Source organism: Uranotaenia lowii, chromosome 2 (assembly GCF_029784155.1).
Source record: "Uranotaenia lowii strain MFRU-FL chromosome 2, ASM2978415v1, whole genome shotgun sequence".
Lineage (NCBI taxonomy): Eukaryota > Metazoa > Arthropoda > Insecta > Diptera > Culicidae > Uranotaenia > Uranotaenia lowii.
This window is the reverse complement of record NC_073692.1, coordinates 351,308,718-351,335,207: the sequence shown is the minus strand read 5'-3', so window position 1 is coordinate 351,335,207 and position 26,490 is coordinate 351,308,718. Positions and strand designations below refer to the sequence as shown.

Here is a 26,490-nt window from a genome sequence, read left to right as displayed (position 1 = left end):
GACACATTACCGGTATGATGATAATCATGAAACAAGAACAATATCTATAACGCCGTGTTTAGTTGGCTAGTAGGTAGTAGAGATTGCAGAAGGTAGGCACAGTTGTTTCAAACTGAGAACGGACGACCATTTCTCTGGTGATTTGGTTCAGTATTGTTTTGGATTCCCTCGGAGCTAGCTGGGTGAAAAATTAATAACATATCGCAGAGACCTTGGTGTTACGAACGAATGCAAACGATTGTGCGGGCGATTAATTTCACTCGATGCGACGATCTCTGTCCGGTGTACAGTACAGTGGTGATGTTGACACGTGACAATAATTATTGACGGTTTGATAAACAAAAAAATCTGAATCCGAACGATTGATTGTGGCTGTTTGAATAAGTTTGAAATGGTGTCGCTTTCCAGAGGTTAGTTATTGGAGTTGTACCAAACAAAATGTGTAAGAATTATCGGTAGCTAATCTGAGTCTAATATCATTTTTAATAACAAACCTCAACTTTATTTACGATGGTGATGTTTTCTGTTCAAAATTTAAATCAAAATTAATTACATCCTGTGATATTGAATTTTCTGGATTGCTATAAATGATTCAGAACTAAAAAAAAGAATTTAATTTGAATTTGAAACAGTTTAAGCGTCCACGCCTAAAGCCTTGTTTACAATCTTTGTGAAAAAATCTTCTTTTGACAATAACTCAAAAACGCGACACAACTAGTGTGTTTAACATGGTGGAATCGATGGGGAATGGTTAAAAGATGAAAATCCAACTTGTTTTATTGTTTTAAACCTCATAGGTGGGGGAATCGGAATAAAAACAATTCTAGGAAATTTTTAATAACAAATCCAGTTGGATTTTCATCTTTTAAACATTCCCCATCAGTTCCACCATGTTACTAAATCGAGATTAGTGGCGTTGTTGAGTTATTGTCGAAATAAGATTTTTCACGTTCATTAGCACGGGAATTGTAAATGGGCCTTAATTTGAAACTAATTTACGTAGAAGTGTTTTCATTTTTAACAGTGCTGCGTATAAAGTTGTAAAATACTATGAAACTGCTTTTCATCGACAACTGGCAAAAATTTGCTTAGTCAGTAGGATTAAAACTCGAGAGCAATTAGCACGGATCTTGACCATCATGGACACGAGACCTGGCCTGTGCAACGTGCGCTCTCTAGTCGATTTAGAGCGTCGGCGTTCGATGGAATAGTAAAATTGAAGTGGCAGTTAATCTCTTAAGATACCTCGGTGACTTGGACTTTCTACTTTGTAGCTTAGTGTTTGATAACTGAAAGTAGACATTTTACGCTCCCGTAGCTCGAGTTGTATAAAAATCGTAAGAAAATTTCATAAATTTGAACGATAAGCTGGTTAATTTTCACATGATTCAATAAACTAGTGTAACTCGGAGCTTCGCAAGTTTCGACAGTATGAAATTGATATGTGTCCCCTATTATATTATTTTTATGTTGAATGCTCAATAAGAAAACATTGCAACTCTATACTGTTTTCAACTTAATTTGGTAGGAATTCTAGACAACACTTTTACTCTCTGGAGCCACCATAACATCCTGGTCGCTTTTCTAAAAAAAGTGATACCTTCTCATTAAGTAGAAACTGAGAATATATGTATATCAAACATCGAGAAAAAAAAATTATTAGAAAAGCATAAACTATTTGGTTTATATGGAAAACATATATTGAAAGAGCCTTAACAGTGAGTCAACGTAGGATTTTTTTTATCGTATTTAGCCGGTTGAGTGGATTCTGATCATGCAGATAGATTCAGTTTAACTTTTTTAGTAAAATCTATAGAAATGAACTAAGTTTATGTCTCTGGAGAGTGATGTTGATTTAAATTTGAGTTTTGAACAAAAAACATTAGCATAGCGAAAATTCGGTGACCATTATCAATGCACAGTGGTGCAGACATTTGATGTCTTCAGCATCTGATAGCGAAAAAAGAATGCTAACTTTTTTGTTTTTCAAATTAGGGCTTTGATGTCTTCGACAAAGTTGTTTATCTGATCAAAATACATAAGTTTGTTGAACATATCACATCACGAGGCTGGGTCATTCGGCCGAAAGTCATGAGCCGATAGACATTAGGCCGAATGGGCTATCTGCCCGAACAGGTCACTAGGCCGAATGGGTTATTCGGTTGACGGTTGTCCAGCCGAAGGCTGTTAGGCCGAAAGGATGTTCTGCCGAATGGTTATAAGATCGAATTGTCATGAGGCCGAATGGTCATGAGGCCGAATGGTCATTTGGCCGAATGGTCGTAAGGCCGAATGGCTGGTAGGCTGAATGGACGATAGGCCGAATGTTCATAAGGCCGAATGGTCATTAGACTGAATGGTTGTAACGCCGAATGGACGATAGGCCTAATGGTCGCAAAGCCGAATGGTTGAATCCCGTCTTGCATCCATTCGGCCTGATGACCATTCGGCCTGATGATTATTCGGCCTAACAACCATTCGGCCTAACATGCAAGAAAGCGATTATATATCTTAAAGGCCTAGCATAAATTCGGTCCAACGGCTATTCAGCCTAATAATCTTTCGGCCTAGTGGCCATTTGACCTAACGACTTTCTCACATCCATTCGGCCTTACGACCATTGAGCCTATCGTTCATTCGGCCTGGAAAATAATATCTTAATCTTAACCAACTAGTTAAAAAACAACAATTTCTTCAAGGAAACAGGCTACTGAATTAGTCGGACATTGTCCTGCAGATGGGCAACATCGAGCCAGAAATCGGTCAACAAAAAGATATCGAATTTAACGGTGTATAGAACGCAGGTTTTAGCCAAAATTTTTAACACAAAAATGAGGTTGCGTCCTATAGAACGGTGCTAAATTTAAAGCACAATCCAGACTTTTTTCAATTTTTTCCACTCAAATCATTGAATAAGATAATTTTAGATCCATTTAAAATGAACTTTAAATGTCGGGTCGTGTACTGACACATTATCTGTTCTTTCCATTACATATTCAGTTATGGTTTTAAGCTTCTTCTTTGGGTATAAAAGTCTTCTTCATCGTTAAAGAGGAGCATTGGGACCTTTCAAGCGGTATTTAGTTCTAGTTTTGAGAAGTGAAGAGCTCAGGGTTGCTATCGATTTTTCATTTTGAAATTCCAAAGTTTTACCCGGTTTTTCCACGATTTTTTTCCGTTAAAAATAATGATTTTCTCAGTATTAATAATACTCGTTTTTTGAATGTAAAATCAGGGTGATTAAAAAAATTAATGTTAAGCCATAAAATTCTAATAATTATTTCACAAACTTGTTACCCGGTATGAAATCATGACAAATCCTACAATGTCTTCTAACACGTAGCCTTTTCGCATCAAATTGACAGATTTTCATAAAATTTTGTAACGAATCCAACGAAATTGGCATCTATTCATTGTTTTGCTCCTCAATTTAAAAAAATCTGCAAAAAAAGTCCGGTTCTGTATATCTTGAAACTTTAAAAGTTTTGTTGTCTTTTTGAGCCACTGTGAAAATTTCATTTTTTCTAGAATTTGTACAGAGTTGTACAAAAAAAATTGCATAAACTGTATAGAAACATGTAGCAAATACATCGAAATATAATTCTTTTCGTCAGAAAAATGAAACTTGAAGATTTTTGCACCAAACGTAGATTAAGATATGAAAAACCAAAGGGTATACCTAACTTCAAATTGATGATTTTAGCACTTTCATCCCTTTTATAGTCAATCTTTTAAATGCAAAACACAGAGTACTGTTCACTATTTATAACACTTTTTTGCAGTATATTTTTATTTAAAAAAATCTCCCAATTCTCTTAAAAAAAAGACGATGAAATTGAAAACTTTGGAATAAAAATGTGGTACTTTTCTAAAGTTTTGGATATCATAGAAATTCACTCAATATCCATTGTAATCACACTATTTTACATTTATGGGATGATTAAACCCCGGGCTTAAGTCCATCGCGATCTAGAAGAAAATAAAAACTATTTGGCGTATTTCATAAGAGGCAATTTAGTTAAGCTTTAAAACAATTTTTTTTCCTGTAAAACGTTATACAATATTTTGATCAGTTTAATCGGTTGAAGAAGATTCTGAATAAACACATGCAAGTAACAGCAATTACTCAATAGTTTTATGCAAAAAGTTATCAATATTGATGTTTCCTTTAAATATCGAAGAAAAAATTTGGTTTGGTCGGCTAACCAATCTCTTTTTGAAAATTTGGCCTGCCTGTTAAAAATGTAGGCCACCCTTGATTTAGTGTATTTTATTGGCAACTAGCGGACCCGGTGTGCGTTGCAACACCTTCCAAAAATAAATGGACTTTTTAGAAATTATCTAAATTGTGTTTTTTGTAGGTATCGTAAGTGCTCTGCTTGAGCTAAAAAACTTGTATGGAAGCCCCCCCTTTTCCCTTCCCATCCGCAAATGCTGGAAGGAGGTAGGGATCCTATGAAATTTGATTATATGAATATGAAATTTGATTATATTGGTTGATAAGTTTAAAGCAATACATCAACATTTATATGGAATCTCCTCCGTTCCTCCAATCTCCAAATTCCATAGAAACATATCTTGTACTCAAATACTCAAAAATGGTGTTTCAAGTAATAATAGGACCATTTCTCGTACCCAAATCATTTCCCATGTCATATTTGGTTCCATTCATTTGATAAGTTCTTGGTTTATGCAAAACAATTTTATGTGAGCTCCCCTCTCACCTAACTTTATCCCCAATTGAAGGAGAAAGGAGTCTCGAATAAGCTTATAACGACTTATCGTATCCAAAAGCCCTCCCATGTCAAATTTGTTTCGATTTGTTCGATAAGTTCTCGAGTTATGCGAAAAATTGTAACGGAGCCCCCTTCTCTCCTTCTTATTATTTGTATTAGTGCACCATCCCTCCTTAAAATTTCTCCACAGGAAGAACGGAGGGTTTAGAGGTGTATTGGGCTCACCTCCATCTTCCTATGTACCTACTTACTGAAAGGAGGATGGTGTTTCAGATAATCATAGAATCATACCAACACGATTTTCCATGTTAAGTTTTGTCCATTTCTCGGATTTTGTAAAAAAAAAAGTTAAATATAAGCTTTCCTTTTCCCTTCCAATATTCCTAATTCTATCCTCCTACTTCAAGAAAGGAATTGTTTCACATAGAAAAATTTCTCGTCTTAAAATACCATCCCATGCCAAATTTTGTTTTTTTTGCGTAGTAAATTCTTGAGTACATAAACTTGAAAGGAAGTACCACCCTTCCGTTCTCCCCATTAAATGGAGGGGTTAGAATTTTATATTCATAAAAGTATTTTTCGTACTCAAATACCTTTTGATGTCAAATTTAGAATCATTTGCTCGATTAATTCTCGAGCTATGCTTAATATTTGTATGGAAGCCCCCCTTTCCCTCTTTATATCTTCACGCTGAAAAAAGTGGGGCTTCAATTAATAATAGAAGTATTTCTCGTATCCAAATACCCTCACATGCCAAATATGGTTCCATTAGCTCAATCAGCTCACCAGTTATACTGAAAATTGTAAGGGAGACCCCTCTTCCCCTCTTTGAAGGAGTGAGGGATACAAAATATTTATAGAAGCATTTCTCGTACCCAATTATCGTTATATGCCAAATTTGGACCAATTTGCTATTGTAGTTCTCGAGTAATGCAGTTAAAATTGTATAAAACTCCCCTCCCTCTTTCCATTCTCCCCACTGGAAGAAGTAAGGGGTCTCAAGCAATCATTAGAACATGTCACGTTCCCAAAAACCCGCCCATGCCAAATTTGGTTCCATTTGCTTAATGAGTTCTTGAGTTATATAAAAAATATGAAAGAGACCCCATCAAAGAGGGGTCTCAAATAATCATGGAAATATTTTTCGTACCAAAATACCCTCCCATGCCAAATTTGGTTCCAATATCTTGATTTGTTTTCGAGTTATATTAAAAATGTTAAGGTATCCCCCCTCCCCCCTTCCTATATCCCCACTGAAAGGTGGGAGGGGTACCAAATATTCATAGAAATATTCCCCGTTCACAAATACCACCCCATGCTATATTTGATACCATTTGCTTGATTGGTTCTCGAGTTATGCAAAAAATTGTCTTTTGTTTGGGAGGCCCCTCCCCCCTTTCATGAGAGAGGGAGGGGTCTCAAACCATAATAGAAACCTTCCCTTGGCTTCAATACCCCCATCTGCCAAGTTTCACACAAATCGGTTCAGTAGTTTCTGAGTCTATAGGGAACAGACAGACAGACAGACAGAAATTCATTTCTATATATATAGATTTTGGAAGGCTCGTCCATTGAAAAGTGCACATTTTCGCAACACCCCCTTTTTGTGATTATTTTTTATGATTAGCGGAACTATTTCCATTTAAAATTGACGGGGAAATTGGTGGAACTAGTAGAGATTTGAATGATTGAAAATACACTTTTTATATAAAAACTAGCTGACCCGGTAAACTTCGTTTTACCTTCTAAAGTATAAATCGTAATAAATGTTTAATTTCATCTACACGTCCTTAACTGCATTGTGCTCGCCAATAGATTCTTATGGAAATCGTAACAAATAAAGTTTAATTTGTATTGGGATCCCCTATCATCAAAAGTGAGATCCTTGAAACTATTATACAAACCATCTCTGACCCAAAAAACCCTCGGATACCAAATTTCACTTCATTCCGACCGACCATTCATACGTGATGTTATTACAAAGAAAACGCCTCCATTTTTATATATAAGATTACCTATTTTACTTATAGAAAAAACGTTGAAAACAATTAATTTATCAATAAAGTGTTGCAGTTTTCTTTTATATATTTTGTTTTATCTAAAGACATTTAAACTCCAAAAAAATTAATGGAACTAATCTTCTAAATTTGGTAGAGCAATAAATTAGTATTCGATATCATATAAATGAATCATAGAACCGGTTTGCCAGTACAATATAACCGCTTCAACCGGTTCCAAGTAACTGTATCCAAGTAACCAATCTAACAAACAATTCGCTTATGTCTTTTCGTTGAGTCATAAGTTTCCTCTAGTGGACGTAACAATGTTTTAAACTCGATTGAAATATTTTAAAATCTTTGGAAGTTTCTGCAGTACAATTGCTCTTCAATCGATTTCATCATGCCGCAAGGTAACTCAAAAGAGTCATCTATTTCTTTAAACTTATTCATTTCTTTCCTCTAATCAATCAAAAGCGAATTGTTTGTTAGATTGGTTACTTGGAACCGGTTGAAGCGGTTATATTGTACTGGGAAAACCGATTCTATTATTCATTTATTTATCGAGTCAGCTAGTTAAATATAAAACTTATTCAAGCATCAGAGAGAAGTTTTGAAAGTTTTGGTATTGAAGATTTTAACTTATTTTACAAATTTGCTGAAGACTTAAAATCGTTTTGCTTCATGGAATTGCTCCTTTTGCCTTGAATTTCCTTGAAAAATTTCCTAAAAAATCGCCTTTTTGCCAGAACGGGGATTCATTTAAACAAATTTGAAATTTTTTTGTAATGTTCTACCGTTTGGAAAAAATTGCACAAATTTCTCTGTTAAAATTTTACCTTTTTTCAAAAAATATCTCAAAATCAAGAGCTGATAATAAAAACTAATAGCAGATTTGTGTTGAATTATTTAAAAATCATGTCACCCAAATTTGTAAAACAATCGGTCTTCAACTGTTCACGTTTGAACCGAAGAATGTATGTATTGCAAGTATTAATTAAATACATAGACTATCTAATAATTGTAACATTTCACAATCTTGAACAGTATTCTCAAACAAAAAACTCCTCTTCGGAGGGGGCATCGTACTGGTGACGGTGATAGCCATCGCAATAGCGGTCCCGTTGGCCATCAACGGCGGGGAAAAGGCCGAACCAGAGCCAACGAATCAATTTTTCGGCCGAACCGTCCTCGATGAGGTTCCCCTGATAGATGGGTATTTGTTATTGGATTTTCTTAAACAGTTCGGTAGCAATAAAGTTTCGTTTTCTTCAACAGGCACAATGATCTCCCACACAACTTGTACTCGTACGAGCGGAACAAGATCAACAACTTTAACCTTGATCAGGACCTGCGGCAGGTTCCGGTTTGGTCCGAGTCCCCATACAGTCACACCGACATCCCTCGGCTTCTGGAGGGGAAAGTAGGGGCACAATTTTGGGTAGCCTACGTCGCCTGCAAAACCCAATACAAGGACGCCATCCCTCGAACGTTGGAACAGATCGACGTCATCAAACGCATGGTGGCCAAATATCCGCAGTACATGAAGTACGTAACGTCAGCCGATGGCATCGAGGAAGCTTTCCGGGAGAAGAAGATCGGTTCCCTGATTGCCGTCGAAGGCGGTCATTCGATGGATTCGCGACTGGCTTTGCTACGAATTTACTACGAACTGGGCGTTCGATACATGACCTTGACCCATTCCTGTAATACTCCCTGGGCAGATGCTTCTCCGGTTGATAATTCGCCGGAAGGTCCGATGAACGACCTGACCGTTTGGGGGCGTGAAGTAGTTTGGGAGATGAATCGTTTGGGTATGCTGGTAGATCTTTCGCACGTTAGTCACGGCGTTATGAAGGAAGCGCTGGAGCATTCGAAGGCACCGATTATCTTCAGCCATTCTTCCTCGTATCAGGTGTATCCACATCACAGAAACGCTCGGGATGATGTGTTGAAGACGCTCATTTCCAACGGTGGACTCATAATGGTCACATTCTATCCGGGATTCATCGGAGGGGCGCGGAACATAGACGAAGCCATTCGTAAGTATCCCTTGATCAAATTTAGACATGTCATTGAGTAGAAATATGATTAAACTACGTTGTACAGACTGACGTTAGCAGATCTGCGTTATTCAGGAACATAGTGTACACCACTTGTCATGAAGTTTATTGACAGTCTAAATTAAGAACCGGGTGAACAGACGAACGAATTGATAAAGGAACTGTCGTCAACTTATCGTTGTAGTCTGTTAACATCAATATAGGTAGGTACTCCTAGCATCATCGAAAACAATAATTCAAACATTCGGTCAACAATACAAATCGAGATAAGGTTCGGTCTCGTTGACCGTTATCATGTCAGACGGAACAGCCGAATCAATCAACTTGAATTTGATGTTTGACAGTAATGAATGTGGGTACCTTCTTGAACTTTTTTTTCTCAGAATTCTCTCATTGTTTGATAACAAACAATTCCGAAATCTACGATTTATTTGTATACCTTCTTCCAGGAGTATGCTGTGGAAAGAGACTTCCTTGGAAATGCGTGTTTCGTGATGCTTTGCCACAATCTCTCTCGTTTTAAGGCACAAATTGTGGAATCGCCACAATCTTTCTTGTTTGTCTCCACATATTGCCGAAGGCCGCCACGAATTGTGGAAGACTGCCACAAATTGTGGCTAAAGAAAGAAATATTCGACACAAGACATTCTCTTCACATTCTATCTTCTTCCCTTAGAATAGACATTTATTGTTTCCTTCGAATAAGGCCTGTAAGTACTCAAAAAATGCACCATTTCGCCTGTGAAAACTTTTTATTGCGTGGATGAAATTTAATGAAATGGATAATTTAGCTTAATCAGCTAGTTATGTATTATCTACTCACATTTGATGAAAAATTTTCAAATGGTTTTTGAAATAGTTAATAGCCATGAATGGCATAGAAATTCAAAAATGTCCTACAGGCAGATCTTGGAACAATTGGAAATCAACTTGATATTTGACTATTATCCATGTGGTAAAATCGTTAAAGTAGACTAAGAGAATCCAGGTCGCTGGCCAAAGTAAAAAAATTGGACCGCTGAGTGTTTGAAATTCTTCGTAATAGACGACGAAACGTATTGTGAAGCGAGCGCTTCGCAAATATCCTTTCAGAAATCCCGCCTAAAATTCCTGCAAAGTTCGAACAGAAAAAAAGCTACAAATGTGTTACGCATTATTTAATATTGCTAATGATCTCTGAGTGTGGGTAGTTTTAAAAGTTTTTGATGACGAATACCTAGCCAACGGCCGAATGAATGTGTTGTTTTTTTTTTTGCTGGAAGAATCTGTCCAAACTATTTTTAAAAGGAATATTCTGGGTTATTTTGGAAACAGGAAAATAGTAAAGGTCTTCTAGTTTAAAGTTTCTCTAATCAAACAATCAATCAATCAATGAAAGGTCTTCTAAAGAGTACTAAAGTGCCCGACATTTAAAAAAAGTGGTTAACTTTAAGCAGACAAGATGGCGCCAGCAGTGCCCAAAGTTTGTTTCTATGTTCTATTTAAAAACCCGCTCGACAGGCTGTCACTAAATTTTGCAAATGTGAACAATACATTATTAGCTAACTTTCATAAAAATTCATCGAACTTCATCCACGCAATCCAAAATTATTCACAAAAAATGGTGCCTTCAATTCGAGTACAGGCTTTGAGGCATTTAATTCAAGTCTGCAACATGATTTAAAATAAAGATATTGATTAAATTCAATAACAGTTTTTGTTTTCGTGTAAGTTTATGCATTATTTTTCTTATTTTCCTTGAAATTAACGTACTTTCCTTCCATGAAAAAATAGCAACACTGCCACTATGGAATCTTACACCAGATTCGAATTTTGGACGTTTATTTAGTTCCTTCGAAATCATACTTTGTTATTCAGAAACGATGAAGCGTTGTTCCACGATGTATCAATAATACTGTGGTACAGGGCCTTAGCCAGCACGAGACGTGACCGGTCGAGATCGCGGTCTAGAATACTCTCCCTAGATATGGTAAGAATAACCGAGAGCTTTCCCCATAGTCATGTGTGGTGGTATGGGAGTTATTAAGCAAACACTAGCGACACCATGTCCTCCATAGAAAAGTTTGGATTAGTTAGGGAGCTTTTGGAAAGCTTTTGAAAACGGCCATACATTTGTCCTAACTCCGAAACGTCAAAAAATTTACCTGGCAAGGCGGATAGTGGTGATATCACATATGTACTCAGATGAATGGGTAAGCTGGAGCAAGGCTATCACATCCCCTTTTCTTTCAGAAGACAAGAAAACACAATATTCGAAGTCAGAGTTGACGACACAAATAACACACGACGTTTTTACGTTTGGCACAGCCAGTAAAATGAGTCAAAGTTGACGACATGACGTTGAAGATGGCAATTCATGTGGGAAACATAAGAGTAGCAATAGAAGCACCATTTAAATGTCCAAATTTGTAACAAAATGCCAGATCTCAGAACATGCTTTAATAAATAACTTGTATGTAGTAGATTAGGTGAAAATAGTAGGCTAAGGTAGTATAAATTGTAAATATGTAGTAGTTTAATAGGTAGGAGCCTTCAAATTCATTACCAAACAATACCAAACAAATGTTTTACATCTGAAACTTGAATACTTTTCTAAATATTAAATAGCCTACACACTGACATTCAACTAAAGATGAAAAGAGAAAACTATATCACTTCGAACAAAAAAAAAAAAAATAAAATCATAACTACCATCGCTGAAAAAAAGATAAATTTAAAGTCAAAAAACCATTCGAATGTGAGAGGTATTTTAAAGATTTTTTTTTTTTTGTTTAAGTTTTTAATATCTGCTGAACTCGACGCGATTATTGAATAAATCTTGTTGATCTCAAGGTGCAATAATCTAAAATATCCGTATTGATACTATTTTCAATTGAACCTGTTATCTATCTTCCATTTTAAATATTTAAGTATCCTCGATCCATAATCCATAAACAAATAAATCAATATCGACTTTACTAAAAGAACCTGTTCTGATAGGTTTTGAAATTTATTACTTTCTATTGGACTAACGCTTTAATTTATCAGCCATTTATGTATCTATACGTAAAGCGAGGCACTCAACAACTCATTCTATTCACTTAATCCAACAATCAACTCTCATATTCTGACTACAAGTTGGTGTAAACAGGGTTTCCAACGGCGGAGTTTTATACAAATTTTCTTTCTAGTAGGAATGTTAGCAAGAATGGAAAAACCTGTTCCCTAGCAAGCCGACTGAATTAACTGTTGTTATATTTTTACTCGTTGTTCGAATAGAATCCAGATCATCTCAATAACTGAACTGGGTTAGCAAATTTCTAATTAAACTTGAAAGTGGAAGCTACGAAACTCAATGAAAACATAATTTTGTTTTTTTAAGTATGTACTAAAGTGAACAACATTAAAGAATTTAGCTTATGCTTTTCTCTTATGACAATAAAGCTGTTGAACGACAGTTTGTATTTGAAGTTCAATTTCATTATTATTTTTTTTTTACTGACTATCCAGAACCTGAAGTTTGTTAAAAAGGCTTCTTTCCTTCTTTAACTCTTGATTCGTTAAAAACCACATGATGTTCCAAAACAACAATGTTCCGACCAAACTGCCCTACGCTTCACATTAACATACTTTATTTTTAGAGAATAAGATATTATTAGAAGTTATGTTGGACACCAACAACATTTGACCCAGGACTCCGATTGAATGAAATGTTTTTTTTTATATCTATATATATAAACTCCCAGTGATGAGGCATGTTGTATGTAACGGACCAACAATTTATTTAAAGATTTGTTCTATGTCGTGGAGCGTCTTAAAAGATTTAACAACATGGAACTGTAGGTTGTCTAAACTCAAAGGAAACAAATTCGGTATTGTTGAAGCTATACGCGAAGTCTGAATTAATCACTGAACTAGATGTTCAAGTCCATATTATGCATCCAGTTATGAACTACCTAGCTAGCTAATTTCAAATTCAACTAGTTAAGAAAAGGAATATTAGGATATCGCTATAATTATTTTAGAACGAAAACTTATTCTGTTAGTTGACCCAATTCGATGTCCTTCAGTGGATAAGGAACCCTCAAGCTAATCAAGTACTTATAATGGGAAAGTATGGTTTAGGTAGTGCAATTGCTGCAATAGCAGGGACAAGGACAATCAAAAGATTTTTAATTAATTAATTGAAACAATATCCTAGATAAGTTGAATTGCAAACCATTAAACACATTAAAAGCTGCGAAGAGATCTTAGCCGAGAAACCCAGAAATTTAGCACTCGGTATCTCAGAAACCACTGGACCAAATTCAATTAAATTAGTACTCTTAAGTTACCGAAAGTGTAGTGATGAACTTTGTGAATGAAGTGAGGTAAGGTGTAAAAGTGAGGTAATATGTAAATTCGTGTTTAATGAAAGGTGAAAAGATATAACACTTTTGTTTTCGTAATGCTTCCATTATTGGTTGATGCCCTTTGAATTAGTCTCACATAGAAAAGCTTGTTAGCAGTTAACATTACCTTTTAATTTTATATTTTGAGATACTGGAATCACACGGTCGAAAATTGAATTGACGTTCCTGACACACATGATTGAACATTAGGAACAATTGTGGTACCTAGCGAAACGATGTCAACATAGATCAAACTGTTTCATTTTTATGCAACGGAATTATCCAAAGAATTGCGACTGAAATTTTACAAATCATACTGTACAAACGTTTAAAGTTCTGATATCTCGGAGCTTCACCAATTTTTCTAGATCAAATTATATTTGATACCTGAAGCCAACATCTAAATCGCAATACTAAATTGTATTAATAGACTCTCATCCAAAAGTAGAATCTGGCTTTCTGGGAACTCTGGCAATCGCTCTCTCCAATACTTTGAAGTTAGCCAACATGTATCTTACAAAGTTCCCACCTTCACACTACTCAAATGCCCTATGCTATGCATTCTATTGCAACAACAACAATTGGCCGATCGGGCCGAGCGAGAGAGCAAAAGCAGACACTGAAGCTTTTTCAAATACAGCACCTAAGCTTTTTCGTGTTTGATTGTACCTGGAAGGAATTTTGTCTCAAACGCTCTACGGTGTTTCAGTGTACATTTGACGTAATTTCACGGCCGACATGTAAAGTACGAATTACTTTTGAATTATTTTAGTTTTTACCATATTTCACTCATTACATGGTAAATTTTAAATATTTAGATTGTCACATAAATCATCAGTATGTATGCCTGTATTCTTATCCCCAGTTGGTTCTCTAAAGGAATTTCCAAATATGTATACACAATACAATTGATAATTTTAATTCACTCATTGTTGTAATTATAATTTTCAATGATTTGATCAACTGTATAATTTTTAGCTTAAGTGGTTTCGAACGATTGGATATATGTACATATTGTATTTTGCACTACGTACGGGCATACATAGGTAGATGGATAATTTTTTTTTGTTTTGCTGCTCTGATGTCGTGAACTCTTATATATTACCGCTCGAGTTTCAAATTGAAATTTAATGTTTATTTTTCTTATATATTTTTTTCGAACCACCTTATTCATTTTTGCACAAGCTGTAATGTTGACATGCTTTCTCATTGAACCATCTGGTACGGAGCTTTCGTCTTCTCTCAACTATGGTTGGTTTTATTTTGCAGTTTCACAAATACCAATCAGGCTACATGCTTTCTAATTTATTCATTGGGGTGCTTTTTTTCCTACCACTTTAAACTGTATTGCATCATCCAAGAGCGACATCTGTTAGAACTTTTTTTTCATTATCGCTTTATCTATCTATTATATAAAATTCTCTTGTAACGGTGTTTGTAGTACTACTCCTCCGAAATGACCCAACCGATTCAAATGAAATTATTTTTAGAATATTCTTTGGGCGTGCGAATCGGTTTATATCGAATGAAAACAACAAAAAGTCGCATCAATTTTCCGTAATCATTGAATTTGTGATAAATTGAATCAAATTAAAGTCATGGCCTTCAATTTTTTCGAGATTTTCTTTCTTTTGGGCGCCGGGCGGGCGGTTTGTTTTTCATCTCCATGGTCGAGGCGTCGCCAGCAAACGTCGAGAAAGGATAGTTACCAAGGCATAGCATACTGATTAGTTGAAATATTTTGGCGCGCATTTCTAAATCAAGCATAATTTCAATGCATGTGGTGGCGATATGAAGCCTAGATGTGTTTTTATCTACTCGATTCCTACATCATTTGTACAGCACATAGTAATGCATGACGCCCAGATTGATATTTTGCCGATCAAATCAAAACCATTTACCTAAACGATTTAAAAAAATGAAACTATTTTAGATTCAGAAGAAATTGTTGTCTGAAAAATATGAATTTAGAACTGATGCATATAAAATAATGGTATGACTTTGCGGGCATTTAAAAAAATGAAAGTGGGAAAATTTACATACAATTTTATAATCCAATACCCCTAGAATCATTTTTCGAACATGTACAAATGTGTTCAACTGAAGATATATGAAGTGCTTTTAAATTTACAGAACAACAACAAAATCCGTTGAAGATGAACAGACACTTGAATTGAACAAGAGCCTGTCCTTCAAAAAGGATTATACACGATTGAAGTTTATTTTAAGGTCTAATGCAAAGATTTTTTTTGATTTTTTGCAAGCTTTAGTGAAAGTTATAATAAATTTTTGAAATGAAGAGTTAATCGCCGTAAATTAATAAAATAAGAAAAATTTTCAGTTAAAACATACATTAGAAGCTTTAATTTAGAACAAGTGCTAACGTTCAACATTTACAAAAAATGTATACATTATTTCTTCATCTATAAATGGTCAAGCCCAAATAAAAAATCGGACTAAAAAAACTCAACTTTTTTGTCAAATCATTCACCGAAAAACTGTTTATAGGTTCACTGTTTGTTTACACAGAATTCAAATACGTACTTAACATAAGCGTGTGTTTTTGTTTACTATATTTTGTCTACAAAGACGAGACTTGAGATCCGCTTTTTGTGATTGATATTCCAGAAACATTATTGTTTGATAGCAGAAGCAGTTTTTTTTGGATAAGTTTTTATTATGACCTGAAAGTGCCGAAAATAACATTAACTCCTGTCGTTTCACACGGTGAAACAAGTGGCAACGCGCCTTTTAGCCATTAAACATATACCTTTTAAGAATTTTTTTTTCTCCAAAAAGGTCAGAAAGGGTATCCCGAGTGGTGAATTTGAAGTGGATATTCAAAACTTTTAAATGTCTTTGTAAATGAAGGTCTTATGGTAAGACAGTATTCAGTGAAATTGAAGTACCAAGCATTATTTCATTCTGAAGAAAAACTGCAGATATATCAATGAAAGTTGATAAAAAAGACAAACAGGAACAAGTATTTAACTCATTTTTAAGTCTTTACACTGACGCATCTGAAAAAGAATAAAGTGTTTCCACTTGCATCAATAAATGGGACACATGTATACTTAGATATTTCTTATTGAAGGAATATGAAAGTTGAACTGTGATGATAGCCGAAAGACACTTTAATGTTTTCAAAGATTTCGAGGTATATTTACATGAAAACTTCCAGAGAAAACGAATGAACTCATGAAATCATCGTAGCCTTAACAGGTTAGCTCTTTTCGGTCTTTCTAATTTTTAAAAACCTGCATTTCAATCAAATGTTATTGAATCTTGAAAATACCACATAATCTTAAATAAAATAGCAGACCACCTCCAACAGTGTTCAGGAAATTAAATCAGAACACCCCAATGCTTCAGTAAGAATCATTAAAAAAAAATGGTTTAAATTGGCAGATATGTCCATTGGGATAAAAATCCAAATAAAAATGCTGTAACTCGGTTGAAGTAAAAAATTTAAACACATTTTTCCCCCATTCAAAACTGATCGTTTTGTTGATTAATTGGGTTAATGTTCAAAGATTTTTTTTGCTTAAACAAATAATAAAACGGCGAACTTTTTTTTTTGGACATGGTTTTGATGAACATATGGATATTAATTTCCACTGCTGCTTGAAAATGGTCAGTAAAGAATCATCTCTAATGTTTTTTAAAATTTCTGCAGTTTAAAAAAATAGACAATCCAAAGTTACTCGGGAGCTGAAAGTGCTGCGATAGGTAGAGTATTGGGCAAATACTCCAAAAATGGTCCCGATATTCAAAATTCTTTTTCCATAAAGTATCATATGCAATAAATTTCAATTATTGAGAAACTTTTGATTTCGATTTCAACCTTAAAGTGAACTCGAGTAAAGCGGAGTAAATCAACTAAATGGTATTCAATAAATGAAACATAGATATTATCAACGTATAGTTATTAATGGAGCAAGTGGATTTTTTTTAGCATGAGTCTTGCCAAGTTTGATGGTTGCGTTGAGTGCTGAAAAAATCAAATTTGCAACGGGAAGCTGATACCTGATACCATTCGGGAATATTCAAAGCATACGAATCAAAGAAAAGTAAATGAAAAGGATTCATGTAAAATGCATGTAAGATTGATTGGAGCAATTTTTTTGATAATTTATGGAAAGACCCTTAGAATAGAGTTAAAATTCTTAGATTTGATTCCGATATATTAAGCGCAACAATTCGAGTAAACGGAAAAGAAGGATATGTAAAAAAACTAGGACATGTTCACGAAAGCGAGACGATTAACAATCAAGATTTGATGCTTTTTTAAAGTCAAACAGCGAAGAAAAAAATGGAAAATGGACGCCAAGTTTAACATGGTAAAACGAAGTTTACCGGGTCTGCTAGTATATATAAAAATGAATGTTTGTCTGTCTGTCTGTTCCCTATAGACTCGGAAACTACTGAACCGATCATCGTCAAAACTGGCATCTGAGGGTTTTTGAGGCCGGGGGTGGTTTCTGTAATAGTCAAAACTCCATCCGACTTAAGGAAGGAGAGGCTTCCATACAAAGTTTGTAGTTTTTCGAAACAAATTAAAGTCATGACATCCATTTTCTTGAGATTTTTTTTTTCCTTTGGGCTGTTTGTTTTTCGTCTCTATGGTCGAGGCGTCGCGAGCTAACGTCGCAAAAGGAAAGTAACCCAGGCATAGCATACTGATCAGTAGGAATATTTTGGCGCGTATTTCTCAACCAAGCATATTTTCTTTGAGGGGTTTTGTTTTTCGTCTCCATGGGCGAGCAAACGTCGTCGAAAGAGGATAGTAACCAAAGCACACTGTTCATTGATAGCTGGAAAATTTAACAATAAGGCGCCTGTTTCTTAAACACATGGGGCGATATGTAACCTAGATGTGTTTTTTTCTTGCTTATTTGATTTGTACACAGCACGTGGTAATAAATGACGCCTAGATGTGACACGGATTGGTATTTTATCAATCGAATCAAAACCAATTGAAAGATTTGCAAAAATACTTCCATATTCAGTTCGTGGTAATGTAGATAGCATTCGACTTTTCATTCAAGGAACATAAGAACATGTTCAAACGTTCAACTTTTTCTGTTAAAAAAAATAAAAATTATGTTTTCTTCTAGAAATTGTTACTTCGGCCCAAATACACAACTGAAACGAATTTAGAAATGAAAATGGGAGCTTTTTATTTAAAATAATTCTGAAAAAACCATCGTACTTTTTGCTTACATACCAATTCAAGTACGTACTTAACATGAAAAGTGTTTTTGTGTTACATGGCTGCATAAAAGAGACTTCGCTTCGTTTTTGAAAACCGAGACTTTAGAACTGATATTCAACTGGACGCAAAGTTTTTAAGAAAAATTTTTAGTTTACCCTTAATGTGTTAAAAACAATATTCTCTTCTGTCAACTTACACGGTGGGGCAAGGGCAAACGTCGAACTTTTAAGAAATTCATCTTCCAAATGATTCAATATGTTGGAAAGACCAGAAGGGGTATTCCGAATGTTGAAACTGCAGCGGATATTGAAAATTCTTAAATGTCTTTGTAAATGAAGGTCATTCCCTTTGAACAGCATTCGTTAAAAGTGGAGTAACAAACATAAATTTATATTACAGGAATACTGCAGATATATCAGTGAAACTTGATAGAACAAAAAACAGGAATTCGTATTAAATTCAATTTATGCCATTACTCTGACGCATCTGTAAATAAGCTTTGCATTGAAACTTGCCCCAATATACGGGACAAATGTAAACTAAGAAATTTGTTTTTGCCTAAATTTTTCAATATTTGACTTTCAAAGAGAAAATAAAAAAAACGCTGAGAACTTATTTAGTGATGCAACTGATATTTTTTTTAAATATTTATATGTTTACCGTAGTAAATTTATTTAAAAAAAAGAAATTTGCACTGTATTTCATACATAACTAATTTAATATATTTTTCATTACCATGATAAGTGCTGTTTGGGTATCGAGCCGGTTAAATTTGCCTACCTTCTTGAAGCAGTGGGGGACAAAATTGAAAAAGATGGGAGAGCTCCCATGTAAATTTAAGATAAAGTGCTTTTCAAAGAAGGGACCATATTTAAAAAGGTTTTTTTGGGTACAGAGTTCGAATTTCAGATCTTGAAAAACGAGTTCAGAGATCAAGTTTCAGTAAATAATATATAAAAATCTTTGAATTGCAATTCAGAACTGCAGCTGCAGCTCTCATTTCAAAGTTGTTGGTTCTGAAGTATGATGAGGTTTGATTTGAAAAAATGCTCTCTAAAATCTAAATTTGAATAAATTTTTACAAATTACATTTATTTTTGGAAGGTGTAGCAAAGCACAACGGGTCAGCTAGTTTTCAATAACCGCATCATTAAAGAGAGGTTTGACAAAGTTCTTATTTATTTTTCATGATTGCGAGTATTGCATCATTTCGCATCATTCAAGAGCCATTTGCCAGCGTTTTGTTTTACCAATTGTCTTTCACTTCATTTGAGAGTGAGTTATCTATTTGTTTTTCTTTGTTTTTACTTTCATTGCATTGCACTTCATTTATTTTCGAATCATCCAAGATCGCATATCCTATCATAATCCATCATCATCACATCATTGAAGAGCAAATTGACTATTACATTTATTTTCTGCATCATTCAAGAGCACATGTAGTAATATGTATGTTTCATTCATAATGTCATTGCGCATCATCCAAGAGCGATCCTTATTTTTCAAATTTTTAATTGCTTTTATTTTTCTCGATTTAGCATTTTTTTTTTTTTTTTGAGGTATCTTCTGCATCTTTTACCCCATTTCGCATCATCCAAGAGCGATCCTTTTTTTCAATTTTTAATTGCTTTTATTTTTTTTTTTAATTTAGCAATTTTGTTTTAGTGGTATCTTTTGCACTTTTGCCCCATTAGAAAGCTTTTGTCCTAAATTGGTATTATTGGGAAGCTTTTTTTTTTTTTTTTTTTTTTTCAACATCGAGAGACATTTTAAAATGCGTCTCTTCTCAATTCTAGCGAATTCATAGCTGCCATTTCAATTTCACTTCTCTGCCGTGCAAATATATATATTTCTTCTTACCTTTCTTTTTGGAGTAAATCGGGCACAAAACTCTAAAATTTCTTTCAAGGTACACCTCAAGTATGAGTCACTTCACTGCACGCGTTTTTTTATTTGGTCCACATCCTCGTCGCCATGTGGTACAGGGCCTTAGCCAGCACGAGACGTGACCGGTCGAGATCGCGGTCTAGAATACTCTCCCTAGATATGGTAAGAATAACCGAGAGCTTTCCCCATAGTCATGTGTGGTGGTATAGTGGTGATATCACATATGTACTCAGATGAATGGGTAAGCTGGAGCAAGGCTATCACAAATACGAAATCGTCAAAATGACGACCTCATATGTAAATCCTTTGTTAACAAGAAAAAAATTCTATAAAGTTCAAAACATTTATCCTAGAAACTCAAGTCTTTTTTTTTTTAATTTGCCAAATGAAATTCCATACCCGTCGTAATGACGAGCTCTTACTGTTTAAAAGTCCAACGGACGATACAATCCAATCATACCTATAAAATAATTTCAAAAATAGCTTATGTTGTAGTGGCTCCAGAGAGCACTTATTACTAGATCGCATAAACAAGCCAATTATTTCGCATAAACGGTTTATTCCTTTCGTGAATTCTAAGAATCTCTAAATAAACTAAAAAACTCTTTTACTGCGTTCGCGGATCGTATACGAGCTATTTTTTCCACATACTTTTTATGCCTTTTTGCTTACTCCTGGTCAGACTGAGCCTTGACAAAGCAATCTACCATTCCAAATCTTCCTCTCACTGCAGAAGGAAGCTTACTTGTGTCCGTAGACTGAGTCGGTTTTGTACTGAAAAATCAACATCATTTTTTTCCTTCTGTGAAACCGAGCCTGCCAATGGTTTTTGCGCCAATTTATAAATTTATTAAAGGAAATTTTCCGATGAACAATTTTGTCGAAAAGCGCTATTAGGTGTAGGATAGGGGCATGTCTTTTGGCATTAAAAACAATAAATTCAATTGACGTCACTGCTGGGTGCCTAGCGAGGCATTGCATGACTTCTTTTCATGCATCACTTCACGAGGCACCAGCAGTGATGTCAACTGAATTTATTTTTTTAATGCCATAAGACATACCTGTTAAACAGCTGATAACTTTTTCGCCTAATAAGATACGAAGTTTACGGTTTTCGACAAATGGCAGAAACGTTGCGAACACTTTGCATTAGAGCAGGGTATACGAAACACGTGCTTCGATCCGTCCATGTATTATTGTACAGATCAATGTAAAATCGGCCTATCGACTTTGCTTCTTCTAGACAATAATACGGCGAGGGACAAATGGTCTTGCACGGCATGAAGTTTGCTCATAACACGCTCTTGGTTCATTTGACCTTAAAGTTAAAATTCCTGGGCGTTTTCCGCCAAGATGATGCTCATCAAGGAGCGGACCTGGTGTGCCGTGAAGGAACGAAATGAAGTGGATCCGGAAGTGAACGAGGAAGTCTCCGAACAGGCTCTGGCGACCATATGCTTAAACATCGATCGGAGCATATACGGCTTGGTGCAGAATGCTAAATCTGCCAGAGAAGCTTGGGACACGTTGCGAAACACGTTTGAGGACAGCGGCTCAACAAGGAAGATCGGCCTGTTACGGAAGCTGACAGGCTTTCGACTGGTAGGAGCAGAAAGGAACGACGATGTGATTTGCCAGTCTCCTCAGGAGTAGGTCAACGAGATTTTACTTACGTGTAACCAGTTGGCGGAATTTTCTTCCAGGTTGACGACACCTGGCTGTGTAGTTTGCTGCTCAAAGGCTTGCCGAAACAATATGATCTAATGATCCTGGGTCTTGAGTCTTCTGGTGTCGCTCTGACGGCTGACAAGGTCAAAGCGAAGATCATGCAGGAGGTCAAGGTGATAAAGCAACTTTTTTAGCAAGCAGAATGCACCAAGAAAGCAGATAGACAAGTCAAACGTAAAATGTTTCCGTTGCTAACGTAAAATGTTTACGTTGCATCGGGGTGCCAGAAAGAGCCATGTGAAAGGAAGAAAGAGAAGCGGAACAACCAGAAAGGAAATGCAGCTTTCTTCGCTGTCAACGGTGTGCGGTCTTCTGAGCGAGATGACAGTGATTGGTTCTTCGATTCTGGCGCAACCACTCACTTGTGTCGAAACAAAGCTGTGCTGGAGAATCCACAAGAAGTTACATCGAACATCAACGTGGCCAACAATGCGAAGGTGGCCGTTGTGTCGAATGGATCAACGAAACTGGAAGCTGATTGCGGAGGAGCGACCTGCGACTTAACCATGAGCGACGTGATGTGCGCTCCTGAACTAGCGATAAATCTAATATCCGTTAGTAAGGTGTGTCAGAAAAGTTTCCGTGATGTATTCTCGAAGGAGAAATGCAATGTTGTCAATCCTGAAAATAAATTAATTGCTGTTGGTCGTGAAGTAGATGGCCTCTACAAGTTGTCTGAAAAGAAGAAGCTCGTTGTGAATTTGGTCCAGGAAGATAGGTACGAGTTGTGGCATCGACGATTGAAGGGCATGGTCACAGGCTTGGAGTTCGACCTGAAGTATCCAGAGAAGTGCATTTCGTGCATCGAAGCCAAGCATAGCCGTTAACCATTCAAGGCGATAGGGCAAGAACATGTACTGGAACTCGGAGTGGGATCTGGGTGGTCCTATGGAGCAAACGTCGATGGGAGGCAGTAGCTATTTTCTGACCTTAATTGACGATGCAAGCCGGAAAACCGTGGTGTACTTTCTGAAGGCCAAAACGGAAGTACTCGAAGCGTTCCAGAACTACAAGGTTTTTGCGGAGAACCGAACAGGAAAACGGATCAAGCGAATTCGACCAGACAACGACAAGGAATATTTTAACCGAAGTTTTACAAATTTCTTGCGGCAGGAAGGAATTCAACACGAGATGTCTGCTCCCGATAGTCCGGAGCAGAACGGATTAGCTGAACGGATGAACCGAACATTGGTCGAGAGGGCGAAAAGTCTGCTTTTTGATGCAAGGCTGGAAGCTGCAAGCACTTGTTTCTGGGCGGAAGCTGTTGCAGTTGCGTCGTACGTTGTCAATCGTTCACCGACAAAGGCATTGTTGGCGACTCCCGAAGAATAGTTTTCTGGAAAGCGTCCGGATGTCTCGCATCTTCGAATATTCGGACCCAACGTAATGGTGCACGTGCCGCAAGAAAAACGAAAGAAGTGGGACAAAACGTCTGTGCCATGTAGGGTACAGTGAAGGTTCAAAGGCGTACAGGGTGTACAACAAGAACATGAGGAATATTTTCGTCAGCAGAGAAGTCATCTTTGCGAATGAATGCCAGCTCAAGCGTGGTGAGAAATTTTGTGAGCCCGAAAATGACAACATGCGAGGAACGGAGTTGGTGATCCAAAGCGAACGAAGCGTAGCTGATGTCGATCAGGCTGTACCAGATGAAGCTGTTTTAGAAGACAACGACTCCGAGGACGATGCTGATGAAACAATCTACAACGATGCTGATTCGATACTTGACGATGAACTACAATCTTCCGTTATCCCTTCACAACCAGAAGGCCCACAATTGTTGGTAAGGCGCAGTGCAAGGGAGCACACCATCCCAGATGTCGTGAGGCAATTAACGATCGAGACAGCTGTCGTGACCTCTGCTTTTTTTTTAAGTTTCATTCTAACACTTTTCACTATTCACGTTAACCCGACCGTTCGTTTTAAGATTGGTTAATAGACTGAATTTCCACCTCGCGATCTCTTTTGCTCATGAAGTTTGATTCATTCATTCCTCTCTTTTCTTCTCAAACGAGTTCATAAATTCATCAGAAAGGGAGAGAAGTTCGCTTTATTTTCTCTTTTCCTTGTCTCCAAAGTTCTTACACTGATAAAATGTCAATGGCATATAATTACATGATTCTTCTTATTAAATAATAAAGGAATCAAATTAATATTTTATTATTATATACTATGGATCTCTACAACAGCAAGAAAAGGAAAGAAGCGTTGCAGGCTGAGTACGAGGCTCTTGTGGACAACAAAATATGGCATTTAACTGAGTTGCCCACCGGGAGGAAACCTCTACGCTGCAAATGGGTCCATAAGTTGAAGACAAACTCGGGTGGATCTGTAGAACGGCACGCTTAGTTATCCAGGGCTTTTCTGAGGTCAAAGACGTCGACTTCAATGAAACGTTCTCACCTGTAGTCCGATTCGCCACCATCCGGTACTTGATGTCGATGGCTGTCAAACTGAACCACAAGATTCATCAACTGGATGCAGTGACGGCGTTGAATGCAGAGCTTAAGCGAATCGGTTTGAAGCGATCTGTGCACGATTCGTGCGTGTATACTTCAAGATTGAAGGCAACATGGTTCTCATTGTGGCTGTGTACGTAGACGACATGCTGGTGTTTTCGAATAATCAGCTGTGGGCGCCCATCCTTAAGAAAGAACTTATGGCGAAGTTCAGAATGAAGGACCTCGGTTTGGTCAGCAAAGTTCTAGGAATACGGGTGAACAGGGAGCGAGATCGAGTGATAATTGACAAGTAGAACTACATCAACAGTTTGCTACTGCGATTCAACATAGCTGATTGCAATGCTGTTGCTACTCCTGCAGATTTGAACCAGAAGCTGACCAAGGCGATGTGTCCGAGCACCGAAGAGGGAAGGAAGCAGATGGAAAGTGTGCCGTTCCGAGAACTCGTAAGAAGCCTGCAGTACTTAGCGCGGTCTACAAGACCTGGTTGACGCAGATTGAGGGAATGAGCCAGATAGTCATCGATCAGTCACCGGCTATGTTTTCAAGCATGCAGGTGGCGCAATTTCGTGTAGCTGACGAAAGCAGGCTATAGTTGTACATGGCGGTTTCGGCGGCAACCCAAAAAGCATTGTGGTGGCGTGGACTACGGAAGGAGTTGCACGGAATATCTGAACCTGTTCAAATTCTTTGTGACAACCTTAGTGCTATACACCTGGTGAACAAGGAAATCGAATATTCACCTAGGAGCAAGCACATAGATATCCGTCATCATTTTGAGCGAGCAAAAGGTGGAGCAGAACATCGTTAAACTAGACCATGTCGGAACAAACAAGCAAGTTGCTGACGTTCTTATTAAGGCGATATCAACTTTGAAGATGGATGCAGAACGGAAGACTCTCGGAATCCATTAATTCAAGATTAAGGGGGAATGTTAGATAGTAATCATTGAATTATATAAAGAATAGTTAGCCATTATTCAATAAAACATTATATGTTCATTCGTTACCCAATCCTCACCTTAGTAAGATATTTTACTTATAAGATTTCCATTGCACTGCTATATTGGCCATAATTTTTCTGTTGGCCTGATCGCATTTCCGGATCAGAACAAAACAACCATACCATATTTATGTTTTAGTAGACGCGTAATTTTAATGTTATATCTAAAGATTTTTCTGCGTGAAAGGATGAAAATGTTTCTACTCTTCATACAAATACTTACTTTTTCCCTTACCCTCTTCAGAACATCTGAACCACATCAAATCCATAACGGGGCCGGATCACATCGGCATCGGGGGCGATTACGACGGCATCGAGGCGGTCCTGGAGGGCCTAGAGGATGTTTCCAAGTATCCGGACCTATTCGATATGCTGGCCAATGGAGCCTTCCGAAATGGAACCACATTTGAACCCTGGACCCGCGAGGATCTGCGCAAGCTGGCTGGAGAAAATTTGCTCCGAGTGTTTAGGGCTGTCGAAAAGGTTCGGGACGAGATGGTTGGGGTGCCACCCTATGAAGACTTGCTGCCCTATCAGGAATACGTCAAGGCCGGCGTCGAGGATCAACCGTGTATGAGTGACTTGGACATTCACAAGGACTGAAGGAGGAAATCATACTTTTAAGATAACGAAAGACTGTGAATATTTTTGGTGAAGAGTCAGGGATAGTAGATTTCTAAGAGGAAAAAAAACAATTGTTAAATTAAATTTTAAACTACTAATTTATTGATAGAGAAAATAAAGCCATTAATTTATTTTTTCTTCTTCATGTCTTGATTAGCTGGTTCGAGTTTCTCCTTGATATTGCTCTTGAGGGATCTCACCATACGCACGAACTGCTCTGAGGACAGCAACTTATTTTGGGCCGCTATCGATTGGGTGCGGAAGTAAACGCCAACCAGAAGCTGGGCGGCCCGACGCATCGGATAACTGTCGGCTAGTCGCTGAATTAACTGCTCATTGTTGGCCAAATATCGGAAAAGCATACGGAGAACCATTTTGCGGTTGCTGAACCTGAACTTATGTGCTT

General features: G+C 36.8%; 2 protein-coding genes across 2 annotated transcripts; one reads left to right on the top strand and one right to left on the bottom strand.

Moving 5' to 3' along the window:
* Window positions 1–83: 83 nt before the first annotated feature.
* LOC129741770 (dipeptidase 1-like) lies at window positions 84–26,168 on the top strand. Its single transcript, XM_055733555.1, has 4 exons — window positions 84–410; window positions 7,781–7,949; window positions 8,012–8,775; window positions 25,705–26,168. Exons 1-4 carry the CDS (start codon window positions 392–394, stop codon window positions 26,061–26,063), a joined length of 1,311 nt encoding a protein of 436 aa, XP_055589530.1. The 5' UTR covers window positions 84–391; the 3' UTR covers window positions 26,064–26,168.
* On the bottom strand, window positions 26,164–26,458 carry LOC129741774 (protein NCBP2AS2 homolog). Its single transcript, XM_055733560.1, has one exon. It carries the CDS (start codon window positions 26,456–26,458, stop codon window positions 26,213–26,215), a length of 246 nt encoding a protein of 81 aa, XP_055589535.1. The 3' UTR covers window positions 26,164–26,212.
* Window positions 26,459–26,490: the final 32 nt, after the last annotated feature.